A 13032-nucleotide genomic window follows, 5' to 3' on the forward strand; every position below is an offset into this window, starting at 1 on the left:
AAGCAGTAGGAATGCTCTATGAAGAAGCTTCAGCTCAACCACACCACACGATCGATTGGTTCGTTAGCAAAGCTTGCAAGTCTTGCTGGGCACAGCTGAACCTTTTTCTCAAGCACTATTTGTCAGCTGTATGGGTGAGGTTTTTAGGGGGGTTTTTTGGATCCTCTTAAAGGCAGATTACGGTGAGTTGCCGGAAAAGTTGCCGTATCAGCAGCTAGTGATCGTTCCCTCCCAACCAATCGTCCACATTCATGCCCTTCCCCGGTCGATGCAGCAATTGCCCAACATGAAGCGAATAGAATCACGTTCAGCATAGTGGCAATGTTATTTCCGACCGTTGTAGAACGCTCTCTTTCGTGTGCAGATTTTTGAGGAGAGGAAGGGGACGAGCAAGTGGTTGGCGGGTGGGATTAATTTTGTTCTCAGCACCTACCAGCACAGCATTTCGTGGCAGTCCGTGAAAAGGGTGCAAATTTAGAAGAGTACGCTTCATTTGCTCATTATGCGATGGCTTTTACGTTTCTATTGCACTGCAATGGAGGTGTCAGGGTGCTTTATGTGTGTGTGTGTGAGGGTATAGTTTTTTTTCGGAGACTCACTTCTCAGAATACAAATTACCAACTTCGAGTTTTCGGAATCTTCCCCCCGGTAGAAGAGTTATGTAATTGCAGTTTCGCTACAGTGAGCAGAAAATTTTGCATAGCAGGACGCTAGGTTATGCAATTTATTACAACAGCAGCGAAAGATAAGCGCAATACAGGATTTATACATTCGAACTGGGCGAGACGCTGGGGCACATTTTGATTTCCTGTCTCTTCGACCCCTCGACTGCCGCAAAATGCGGACTGTAGCTTGTGTTGACCGAAAAAAGGTACGTGACAAGAATAAGGTTAGCAAAACGGAACAAATCCAGCCTTTCGGTCACATTTTGTTGTGGGAATTGAAAAGTTTGACAGCGCTTCCGGCCTTTGCAGAGCGTGAAATTTGAGGTGGGAGGGAGACATGTTTCATCCAACCGGGGAAAGTAAATGGATGGGGTGGGGTGAAAAGTTTAGCAAAGCTTTAAAAATACGACTGAAGCAGCTTATCGGTAGATTGATTATGACGTCTTATCGCTAAATCGTTGTCAGGTGTTTTAGAGAGAGGGGTTTTAGACAAGCAGATTGCGGTTTGATGGATGGAAATGTGGGTAAAACATTCTCATTAAAAATATACTTCTAATTGAAACTAGTCTTTTTGAATTAAGAGGAAAGGACTACTGGAGATGTAATTTGATAGCTCAATTGAAGCTCTTGGGTTGAGTGAAGTTCATCTTCTAGCAATAGAGATCTCAAATTATCCACCAGAAACAATGAATTGTGTAGAATAAAAACAAAAAGCAATTTTATGCTTGTAACATGCTTCGAAGACTGAAAGAACATTGATTTTGCACTAAGAAGCATAAATTTAGGCGATTATTCATTGGATCAAACTTCAATTTTGATGCGAAAAATGAATTAAGGTCGACTCCTCATAATGCTTTTAAAGCCTGTATTAATTATTTTCATTCGAAAGCGCCTCAAGAAAGGTTCCAAAATGATCCGGAAATTCTATCCTTTGCTTCGCTTGATTTCCGATGTGTGTACCTAGCGGGTCAGCTGGTGTGAGAAACTTTTTGCCATTTTAATAAAGACCCCAACAGAAGTCAATATTTGGGTGTAATGACACACACACACACGCCCCTGAAATCTATCTTTCCTTTGTAGACGAGACGAGCAAAAACCGTCTGAAAAACTTTAGATCAAAGCACTTCGATACGATGCAAGGAAGGTGCAAGAACGAAGCCAGGAAGCTAATCTACACACACACACAAACAAACACGCTCACCGGTGGACCGGCATACCGATGGACATAAGCAAGCGTCTTTCAAGGAAAAACGGTGTGTGTGTGTAACAGCCCACGGGCTATTTATTTAGTAGCTCTGGTAGCTGCTACCTGTACTTTTTCTCTCTTGTCTGATAAGGCAGTGACAATCTGCAGGGACTATTTGTTATTTCAGGAAATTATAATCCACCCTACGGGGAGTAGCTTGTTTTTCCGGGCGGGAAGTTGTTTTGCGTTGCTTCTTTTGCTGTCAGTTTGAGGAGCTGAACAAGGAAAAATAAATATTTATTTAGTTCGAATAAATCAACACGCTTTGCGTGTGTGAAAAAGGTTCTTAAAACTTAAAGCTTAAATTTTGTAAAAAATAATGTAAAAACAAATGATTCTGATTAGAATGTTTTAAAAATACGCTTGTAAAGGTGAGCTCTTCACACATGGAAAAAGAGAACCACAACAAAAAGACTCTCACGGGAATGAAGCGTCTCGGCGTAGCACTCACGAGTGAAATTTGCGATGTTGTGCAACATTACACCACGCCGTCACGTGGCGCTTGGGACGCTTCTCGAAAGCTTTACCGAACCACCCTGTGACGGGCGGACGCAAGGGCTAAAAGCTTTGTTGATTTATCTGCTTCCAGGTTAGCTTTTTGACTGTTGCTCTAGCACGTGAGTTGGTGTGATGCGTTTCGCAGTAACCTTTTGTCGCATCAGCATTTATTTGCTGACGGCTGGCTGGCTGGTACTAGTGCGTTCCGTTACTACAGATGATGGTTCTTTCTCGCTCTTTTTACGTTGCTGTTGCTGCTATTGCTGTTGATGATTGGTTTGTGTCTCGCCACGCAACACTGTCGAGAGAGATGCGTCATTCTGGAGCAAAAATTTTGGGGGGATAGCACAGATATCGCGCGCGTGTTGTCGAGACGTTGTTCCAGTTTGCGGGAACCGAGCAACCCCATGCAGCATCGCATCACCGTGGCATCGTAGCACACGCCATTCGCGTTCGATCGGCAAACGGTAACGGTTGTGTTTTGTGGAGCAGTGGCAGCACCAGCAGCAGCAGTACCAACGGTTCTGTTCGCTTCCGGAAATGTGTTTTCGATAAAGCGCCCGTGTATGTGTGTGTGTGTGTGATGGTGTTCTTCTAGTAAAAAAAATAGTAGTGTCAGATTTGTTCTTCCGTTCCACACAGTTCACACTATTATTTGCCCCTGCAGGATTGTGCCGGGCGCACAAGGTATTACATTTCTTTCTGGTTGCCACAGCTGTTGCTCGTGCGGCCCTGACCGTTTTAAGTCGTTGCACCTTTTTTTTTGGTTTAATTTAATTTATTCCCTTTTTCCGGTTCATTGCAAACAGGGTTGTGTGTGTGTGTTTTTTTTTCGTTTGTGCTGTATGCCTTTGAGTGGTGGATTTTTTTAAAACTCCGCTTTAACTTTATAAACCACGTGCAATAAAAACAAAATGCTTGCTAGCGGAATCTCGTGCTGCTCGGTCACACAGCCCGATTGTCTATTGTGTGGACTGGTTTATGGTTATTACTTTTGTTAGCGTGCGCGAGTTTTTATGCGATTTTCTTTCTATATCTCGGTGTATGTGTGTGCGAGCGTGGTTGAGCTTTACAAAGAAAAGGATGCTGTACAACGTTTGATACAAACGGTGTGTGGTGTTTGTCCGATCCGATTAGTGACCACATGGGCACCCGCATAACCCTAACCATATAATCGTGATTTATGGCGTATGCTTTCAAAGCTCCGGTAGCGTTGGGTGGGTGTGCGTTCTAGAGTTGCTCCTTCCAGGTGTAAAGTGTTCATCATCACATCATACAGCGTGGGGAAGGGGTTGTGTAATCCGCACAAGGGTGTATGATCTGATGCAGAAGCGAATTGGTGATTGAGTAGCAGCCGCAGCTAATTGCAATGCATGCTGCATGCAACGGTACATGCCATTTTGCTGTCCGCATTACCCACAACGAAAGGAAATCCTGCGGTGGTGCAGAAACAAAGGGCACATTATGCTGTATGGTATGGCATCCGTGCACAAACAACTTCCTGTGTTTGTAGTTGGCGAGAGTTATGCTAAAGGACTTGTTGAGTGAAGTGAGCACAGGAAAACGACAAAAAAGCGAGTCACGTGAGCTAGATTTTCGTGCTGGGAAAGTTTAGTTTGGAGGGAGTTTTTTTCTTCTCCCCGCTGCATGCATACAATCTAATCAAAGCTGTTATTTTGTTGGTTGAAATATTGGGAAAGATTTTGCAGAAATTGTGTTAGTGTTTGTGTTTTTGCATAGGACAATCATTGTGTGGTTAGGTGCGTGCACAAGAGTGCCATTAGCTGTAGCAGATCCACATCGCATCACAACTCACCATGGAGAGCGGTGAACCCAGCGCACCCTCGCTACTATCACCCGTGTCAGGCACATCGCCAAACGCCGGAAGTTATGCAATACGCCAGCCACTAGCGTCAGCTAGTAGCAGCAGCAGCAGCACTGTTTCTACACAACCTGTTGCGGTTACGGCAGCGAGCAACAATCCTTCTAATGGCCCGGCTGGTCCGGGCCAGCAAAGTTCACTGTCACCCCGACGGCGGGCTCGGTTACAGCGCTCGGAACGTCTCCAGTCCGACCACTCGCAATCGTCCCCGTCGTACTCGTCCTGGGAGGCGCTGATACGGGACAGCTTCGGTCAGATCGTTTGGCCCATCCGCATCACCAGCTGGGAGATGGTACAGAGCGATCGGGCGGGTGGTGGCAATAGTGGTGGAACCGGTGGTACGGGCGGGTTTATGGCTGGGGGTCGTAATGCTTCCTACCATGCGACCGATTACGTTGCAGCCAGGTAAGTTCGGCAGTGCAAACGCAGCGTGAAGCTAAATAGCCGATAGAGACGAGTAAAAGCGGCAAGCTAAATAAACTTCTCAGCCCGGTACCAGCTGGGAAAATATGGAAATCTTTAATCGGAAAAATGAGTGAAGAAAGAAGCGAATAAAGGGAAAACAAAAAAAAACAAGTCAACAGCGCCGCTACTTGGCTTGCAGATCCTCATCAAAGCGTTGCGAGGGTGAAACCAGTTTCGCTTTCAGCTTTTTCCGACTGAATAGCCATTCTTTCCCGGTTTGATAGGTGGGCGAGGAAATGGGCGCATCTGTGGGGAGTTTTTCTTTCACCTCTAAAGCGTGGTCCATTCGGTGTGGTTTTACAAATGGTGCCAGATTCGCATTTCGCAGCAGTTGAAGGCAGTTATCGTTTCATCTTGCGGTCCACCCAGATCCAGCTGGGTTTTCCTGGGTTTTTCAGTGGAGGGAAACGGTGATTGCATAATGTAATTATGGAGCAAAACACCTGTAGCAATTAAACCCCGCAGCGAATGGGATTTTTCGTTAAACTGTTGAAGTTTGGACCTTCCGGATGAGCGTCGCTTTTTTTGTTATTTGCTACGTGTCATCCATTTAATCGTGATTTTTGTGATTTTTTTTTCGGTCCACCATTATGTCACGGTCTGTAGTTGACATGCACCATGAATTTGGGGGGAAGCTTGCTTGTTAGCTGATAATTTAGCAGCTTGACAAAAAACACACCACGAAAGCAGTAATGATGCTAATGAGTTCCATTAAAAACGCAAAATTCTGCAAGGACACAGGCGAACTGTCTAGCGGAAGCTTAAAATGGCGATCAGTTTTCATTATGTTGCTTCTAAGTTATTGTGCTTTGTCATTCGTGTACTTTGTAGGTCGCTCTTTGTTTGTTAAAGAACATGCTTAACTTCTTCTTAAGGAAAGTCTCTACTCAATAAAGTAGAATAATAATACTGATTGGATGGGCCGTCCGCTTCACGCATCTCACAACCACTCTCGTCACGCAGATATGAATAAAGTTTTCAGCTCTTAAACACACGAAAAAAAAGCTCAAGAAAACACGCCCAATTATAACTTTGTCCGTAATTTGGTATGGCACCTTTGAATGAGCAGCAGCAGCAGCAGCAGCAGCAGCTTGCGTAGTAGTACGTGCAATTACATCAACTCGATACACAGTTCCACCCTCAGACACTGTTTGACTGTTTGGAGGGTGTTAAATCGACGGTAAACAGTCCCCGCAGCTAGGGGAAACGTCTCTCATCTCATTCCCTAAAACTGTTGCTTTTATTGTGCAAAAACCAAACGCCAGTGGTACGAAAGCCTATTCAACCGAAGCCTCATCTTCCCGTAGAGTTTCTGTGAAGATGTGTTTGATGTTTGGTTTGCTCTTTTTTTTCTTCTTTTTCTATCGCTTTTAGTCTTTGCTAAATGTCATACACGAGCGCTCTGTGAGAAAAAGCCCTTCCTGTTGAAATAATATTCCAATCCACCCTCACCCGGTACCCGGTGCGAAAGAAACGGTAACGAGCGATCCAGCACTCGGTTCGGAATGTTGCTGAAGAAACCACCGATCCAGCAACAAATGCAATAAAGTACCCGTAACATACTTGCATGGTTTTTGAGAATTTTTGGTATGTTTTCCACCCTTCGGGCGTTGTTTTGTTGTGTGCTGGAGCGTGTGTGAATGTATGTGTACGTTGGTGGAAAACAGCTTGCCCGAGGCAACTGGCGACCGGGTCTTATATGGTTGATGTGTGCACCCAAGATGGATGGTTTCTTGAACGCTACTTTGTAATATGTATTATCGGTGGAAGAATTATGATCGCGCATAAAATGTGATTCGGATAGTTGAAATGGTTGGAGCTTTTCAGCAAAAGGCAACATTTGGCATTTATTATGGATGCTTTTAATGCCCTTTGTGCGAGTGGCAGATACCGTCTAAGGATGGTCTTTATAATGGTATCGTAAGTATCTTAATAGCATCAGGAGGAATCTTTCCACATATTGCTTTAATTTTTCTACTAATATAAAGCTACATCCAATCAAACTCTTAATGATATTGATTCGCTTCAATGCATCACGGTCGAGTTGAGCGTGAATTCCTATGCCTCGGCACCACTTTGCCACAGCCAATGGTCAATATTTTCTCAGCTGTGCTAACGAGCCCGTGCGTATTGATGTTGTTTATCGCTACCTTAGCGATATTTTGATCGCAGATAAACATATCGAGCCAACGATCGGTAAAGGTTTTTTTTCCTCCCCCTCCCCAAAGGATGGGGAACCATAATTGGGCGATGGCGTACCAGGCGTCTCCATGGCTTCGAAGGCACTAACTATGTAAGGTACCGGGCGTCTCCATGGAGGAAGCATTTACTGTGAAACTACCTTGCTGATGGCAAAAAGTTTTCAAAATAAGCGGGCAAAACAACATTAGTTGTTTTAAAAGCCAAAGGTCGTTAGGATTTTTTCCTAGCGAGCGAGGTTGGTAAAAAAGCGGATGAAAAACATTTTAACGATGTAATGACAAATAATTTTGTTTGAATAAATGTTAATGCATTTCTTTTACTGCGGGGATAACATTGCATAAAAAATATAAAGCGAAAAGAGCATTAATATTCTAACAATGATTGGCATAATTCCACTCTTTCTTGTAGCCAACTTGTATGTGTGCTGATTTCTTCTTGCCTATTGTCTCTATCACAAAGCGTTGTTGCAAAGTGACGCTTTGTGATGTACGCTACCATCACTCATGTCCACGAAGATAACAATCATTGCTTTTTTTCTCAACCCTTTGTATTGTTGGCATTGTGCATTAAAGGGATGGTAGCTGATGAACATATCATTTTCGATAAAAATCTCGCTAGAACCTTGAAACAAAAAGCATATTAGATCATTATTCTATTTGACAGGTTGAAGGAAATCAAAAGGCGCTCAAATGAAATCAAAACACGCTACAAGAGTTAAAGAGAATAGATGTTCCGCTATCGTATTGTTTGAAACCCCCAAAACCCACAAACTGATTGCTGATCTAATTATTCGCGTCACGGATACGGGTGTAGGATAAATATTTAATTTTCTCGACGCGTTACATCTATCCGATACGGTTCGTTGCAGCCCCGTTGCGGTGCGAAATCCGTGCTCTAGCCGTGTCTAATTACAAGACAAATATAGTAAAGGCGGCGCTGAAATGGGCGCCCGATGAAATTGTAAGGACATCGCATCAAAGCGAGTTAAAGTAACAGTAATATAAGCTTTGACGCTTCTCCGTTCGGGATGCTATATCAAGTAGCATCACAAGTACAAAAGGCAATAAATGTCCTGAATAATACATACACGAACAGATTGCTGTGTCCAAATATTTTTCCTCTCCGTAATGGTGACCATTATCAGGCGTTCGGTTCTGATGTTTTTTTTTGCTCTATTTTATGTCAGAGTTGTGCTTTAAGCGTACGCGTCAGTACGAGTATGATTCCTTAAACATCAAAGCGGTGAATATGCTGTCAAGTTGTTCGTGATAATGGTTGGTACGTTTGATGGAAGGCTGGCTGGCTTTCTTCGCTCCACGGCTGTCCGTCTGTCGTTCGAAGTACAGTGATTGAAGAAACGTGAACAAGTTCCGTGTTTTCCATTCATCCTCCGACCTTGACATGCGGTATCATTTACCGGGTTGGCCCACAATGACGTGAGACAATAAGGATGGTGTAGCAATGGAATTGCAGCAGACGAGCTGCGGTGATGTTTTGAATTTTCTTTGATGTAAGCCAAGAAAATGGGGTTTAGCCAAGACAATGCAAGCAGATACTTAGTGAAAAGTTTCTTACCTAATGTAACTGCTATTACAATAACTCATACGAGAAACAGGTTACTAAACTCACACCCAAAAACAATTTCTCAAAGGATTTTCAAAACTTTTTCATCCATCACACAGTAACATTAATTTCCCTTCGGATGCTTTGCTGCCTGTCAGTTGAATGGGATATAACCGTTGAACAGTCAAACACACACGCGCGCGCGCGCTCCAGTTTGTAAGAATGGTTTGACCGGGCTTCGGCCTGTGATGCTGTCCATTGTGTCAACAGAGCCATTGTGTGGCTCCTGAATCCTTCCCGCAGCTCTTCCGGAGAAGCCAAAGCAAAAGCCTACATAGTTGTACTGTGGGAAGTTTTTTGCTGCTTTCCTCCATTCCTTCGAACAAACCTAACATAGCGACGAATCGGAAGAGAATAAAGCAAAAAACAAAACAAAAATTGGTTCCACTCTTGCAGGCTAGCTGGCCGTATTGATCTGGCGTTGTTGAAACTTTGTTGAATGTTTGAAATCACTTTGTTTGGTTTTGTTTTTTTGTACCACTACTCCGATCTTCGTTTCGTTTCGTTCGCTTTCGGTATTGATTTGTTGTGCTGGTCGCTGCGTTGTTGTAGTCGATTTGTCTTTTTAACACGTTTGTTTGCCTTTTGCCAACAGTTTGTGTGAGCTGTTATTTCTAGGAAGAAGTAAAAACGTCCCATTCATAGCACATTGTTTCACTGGTGCTGTACACTTTAGTGGATTTTTCCCCTCTTTTTCTTGGTAGGTTTAAGGGGACGAAAATAAAACGAGCTGCATTCACACACTGTTGAAGGAAAGCATATTCACCATTCGTTGTGACATAAGGAAACATTTTATGATTCAATGCGTTCGGTCTGTTATCACTGTTGCTGCCAGGCTGGGGCTTTGGTCAGACGGTTTTCCTAGTATTTTCCCGCCACACCCTCCCGATCCGGACTCAACAGCCCAAGCACCACTTAAAACAAAGTGTTAATTTTTGATCCTCGAAAGTTCCCTTTTGACCGACGATAAGGGCTTTTCCCGAACAAAGTGTACTACGGTGCAAATGGTTGAGGTTAAAATTAACGGTCCTATTACGACGAATCTTGGTCGTGGTCGTGCAGATTTTCCGAAACCCAACCTGCAGGTCCTGCCGACTGTAAATTAGAACACTGTGTGTTCCACCCGGATTAGATCAAACCGTGAAAAAGCCTTCCCGCTTACCCGAAAACTTTCTGCCGTGCTGCACAAGCACGCACACACACACACACACAAGAGCCCAGGACTTGCACCTCTTGTTGTACGCACGTGTGTATTTGTAAAGCGGGCTTTTGTCGTAACCACCGGGAGCCCGGGAGACGACCGACTCCTCCAAAACCAGCCGATGCCAGCCCCTTTTTGCAGATGTTGCCACACCAAACCTTTTGAGGTTTTTGGCTCGGAAACCTTATGGAAAATGTATGCTTCTACTGCTATGGAAGTGAAGTGGTTGGTCTCGTTGATGGAAATCGCGAAGCACATACACTTACACACACACACACACACAAACACAAGCCGCAACTCTTCTAAGTAGACCGACGGGTTGAGGTCGAGCTTTCCAACCGTGGGTTGGAGTTCTCTTTACGCTTTATGAAATTGCACGCATCGTTCTCTGTCTTTGTTTACACATACACACATACACATGAAGCACGTGCTGCGCTTCGTTGTAATGTCAGGTGCATTCGTGTAAGCTTGGTGTTGCAATTTCGACGAGCAGTACGATAGCGATATGTGAAGCGGTAAAACAAGACTTACTTACCTGTTTCGCAGCGGAAGCTTTAATCAAACTTTATGAGTCAAAAGTTTCATAACCGTGTAGAACCGTGTAGAATATCGAATCGATTCACGCTGCTGCTTGCTCTGGGTAAAGTACTCGGTAATAAAGATACTTATAATTAATTTACGTGAGAAGCATTAAAAGCATTAAGCTACAAAAGCTGCCATCGTTTTGAGGTGGGATGTGGGGAAGGTAGGGAATGCAATTTTCAAATGATTTGGGATGAAGTTTATCTATGATGGAAAGAGTACGACAGTGCAGGTGTTACGTGTTGGAAATGGGAAAGCATTTCTTTGTTCACGAATGATTAGAATCTTTGTAGTTTGTTTCGAGTATTTTTTCACTATTTTGTATGAAAGAAAAAAACATATTTTCATAATGATTTATTCGCTTGAAATTATTTTTAATTTATATTGAAGAAAAAGCAAGAACACAAGTGAATTGAATAGTCCGTATGTGACTTTTTGTCATTTTTACACACCTTTAAAACGTCTTTGAATCGATCAACCAACGATCAAGTTTGAAAAAGACCTTGAGTCAGAAAAAAGGCTCTGAAATCTATACGGTCCAGTCGAGTTTTGAACTAGAAACGAGCGTGCTTTTAAAACCAATCCTTACCAATATTGCTATCATACCAAACCGGTTTAAGGACGACATTTCACTGACAAAAGTGGCACACGAGCATAAAATCTGTCAGCCAACAGTATTATTGTGATACATGCTCATATCGATTTCAGAGCTTTATATTGAAATTGGAAATTCATGCATCACAAACAGCTAAACAAAACAAAATTTACCATTGCACACCACATTCGGTTCCTGCAGCATGTAAAAAAAAATCCCTGAAGTGGTACAATAAAGTATAAAGCACTAATTAGCATACAAATGAACGTTGCTTTCGTGTACAGTCTCGCAAAACAAGTCCAACGTTTGGCCACCAAAAGCAAGAGCAGCAAAAAAGGATTTAAACAAAAAACGACAAGTGAGTTTACCAGTGATTCGACTCCGATACGATTGCGGATTGATGAAGCGGGATTGGAAAACAGCAACAGTGCACACAACCTGTTGGTAGTTCCAGCTTGCTTCCAGTGTACGAAGCTGTAACTTACATTTCTCTGTGAGCATTGAATTTCGTTCAAGTTTAGAGAGTGTGCTCGTAACGAAGAGAACGCAGAATACAGATAAAACTGCATTTACGACGCTTCAATATGAAGTTTAACCATTTTACATACATTGAATTTACAAACACACACACATAAACACACTTCTATGCAGACGAAGCACGCAAAATGCACGGTGCAAGTGATGCGCTCAGGACGAAAGAAGAACCATCTTATGTATGCTCTTACATTTTCGCCTCGAAAAGGATCTGATTTTGAAGCAAAGTTTTCTCATTTTCTGTGCTGTCTTTTGCGTTTTTTTTTCCTAAAGTATGGTGGATTGTGTTTCATCGTTTTTTTTTTTAAACACTCAATTCAAACCACCGAGAGTTGTGATGTGAAGTGAGCAGTTTCAGCGTTGGTTCCAAGCAGTGTAACCTATTGTGCAGTCGTCAGTATGCATGGATTAACTTTCCATTCGAAAGGATAGCAGCCAGGAAAAATCCAACCATTTTCTTTTCTGCTTTTTTGTCTTGTTCATTCACGCAAAATGCTCTTGGGTAAGCAATTATCAAGAAAATGGGTCACAGAAATTGAAATCGGTTGCGAAAAGTGCAAGAAAAAAGTGGTGAACCAGATTTGTTCTTAAAATGACAAATGTTCCAAGTAGTATTAATGTTCAATAAAAATGCTTTTTGATGTATTTGCCCGCTGCACTGCCATAAAATTTAAATCATAAACGCATTAAACAAACCTTTCCAACCGGTACCGAACCAACCCGACTGGTGCTCGAGCTCTTCCGGAAGGTTCCCCTTTCGGCGATACTACTGATACTACCTTTTCACGGTCGAAAAGTAGCCCCAGGAGAGATGATAAATTATTAACATGCTTCCTTAAATTGCTTACCTTTAGAGCATCGGGAGCGGCTTAAGAAGGTACCGCAAAGTAAAGGGAATAAGCGTCTGTCTGTCCGTGCCCTCGTCGTGGCTCTTTAACCGAATCCAAAGGGATTGGCGTCTTTGACATTTCTGCTTATTTCTCATTTCCAACGCAAATTCAGCTGAAGAACCCTCGGCAATAACAACGTTATGCTTTCGCTGCTGCTTACCATCAGACAGGGCGGTGATGAGCAAGCAAGCAAAAAAAAGAAACACCCTGGGAAGCTCGTGGCTTAGAAGGGCTTGAATGAGTAAAAAGATTAAGAATAAACCTCATTGCATGATATAAGACCACGGCTCATGGCTTTCCCAACCTCTTGAAAGGCGAGCCAAAAATCGCATGTAACTCATGAAGGAAACCATTACGCGTTGCATGGGAATTCAACCCACTGGAAGTGGTTGAGAAAGCTCCCATCATGCTAAATTTTCTCACCAAATGAACGCATTCCTTCATATCCGCACTAGTGTTGAGATGGCGCTATACGTCACGCAAGTATCCTCCTCTAACTTTGGCCATTTGTTTTTTGTTCGCCCTCTGCCAAGCTCATTCGAAAACAAATGTCCTAATTTTTGCCCTGTTTAGGTGTGGTTTGGTCGAAAAATGTTGCAGGGAAGTTGGTGTTAAAAATTAATACGACCTTAATTCACCATTTTGTTAC

The 13032-nt window shown here is 43.0% G+C and overlaps 2 protein-coding genes across 3 annotated transcripts in view; one reads left to right on the forward strand and one right to left on the reverse strand.

Annotated features, from left to right (window-relative positions):
- The window catches only part of LOC126558945 (probable N-acetyltransferase san), a 103495-nt gene that overhangs the window by 34813 nt on the left and 55650 nt on the right, over positions 1-13032 (reverse strand). The gene's annotated exons all lie outside the window — the stretch shown is intronic.
- LOC126556765 (GTPase-activating Rap/Ran-GAP domain-like protein 3) overlaps positions 1-13032 on the forward strand; it is a 73578-nt gene that overhangs the window by 13142 nt on the left and 47404 nt on the right. Inside the window, exon 1 of one of the 2 annotated variants that reach the window (XM_050212243.1) lies at positions 4227-4696. The exons of the other annotated variant lie outside the window; for it this stretch is intronic. Within the exon in view, the coding sequence (XP_050068200.1) occupies positions 4227-4696 (470 nt within the window). Of the gene's footprint in view, positions 1-4226; positions 4697-13032 lie in introns of those variants that run through there. 2 annotated transcript variants of the gene reach the window in all.

Source organism: Anopheles maculipalpis, chromosome 2RL (genome assembly GCF_943734695.1).
Source record: "Anopheles maculipalpis chromosome 2RL, idAnoMacuDA_375_x, whole genome shotgun sequence".
Lineage (NCBI taxonomy): Eukaryota > Metazoa > Arthropoda > Insecta > Diptera > Culicidae > Anopheles > Anopheles maculipalpis.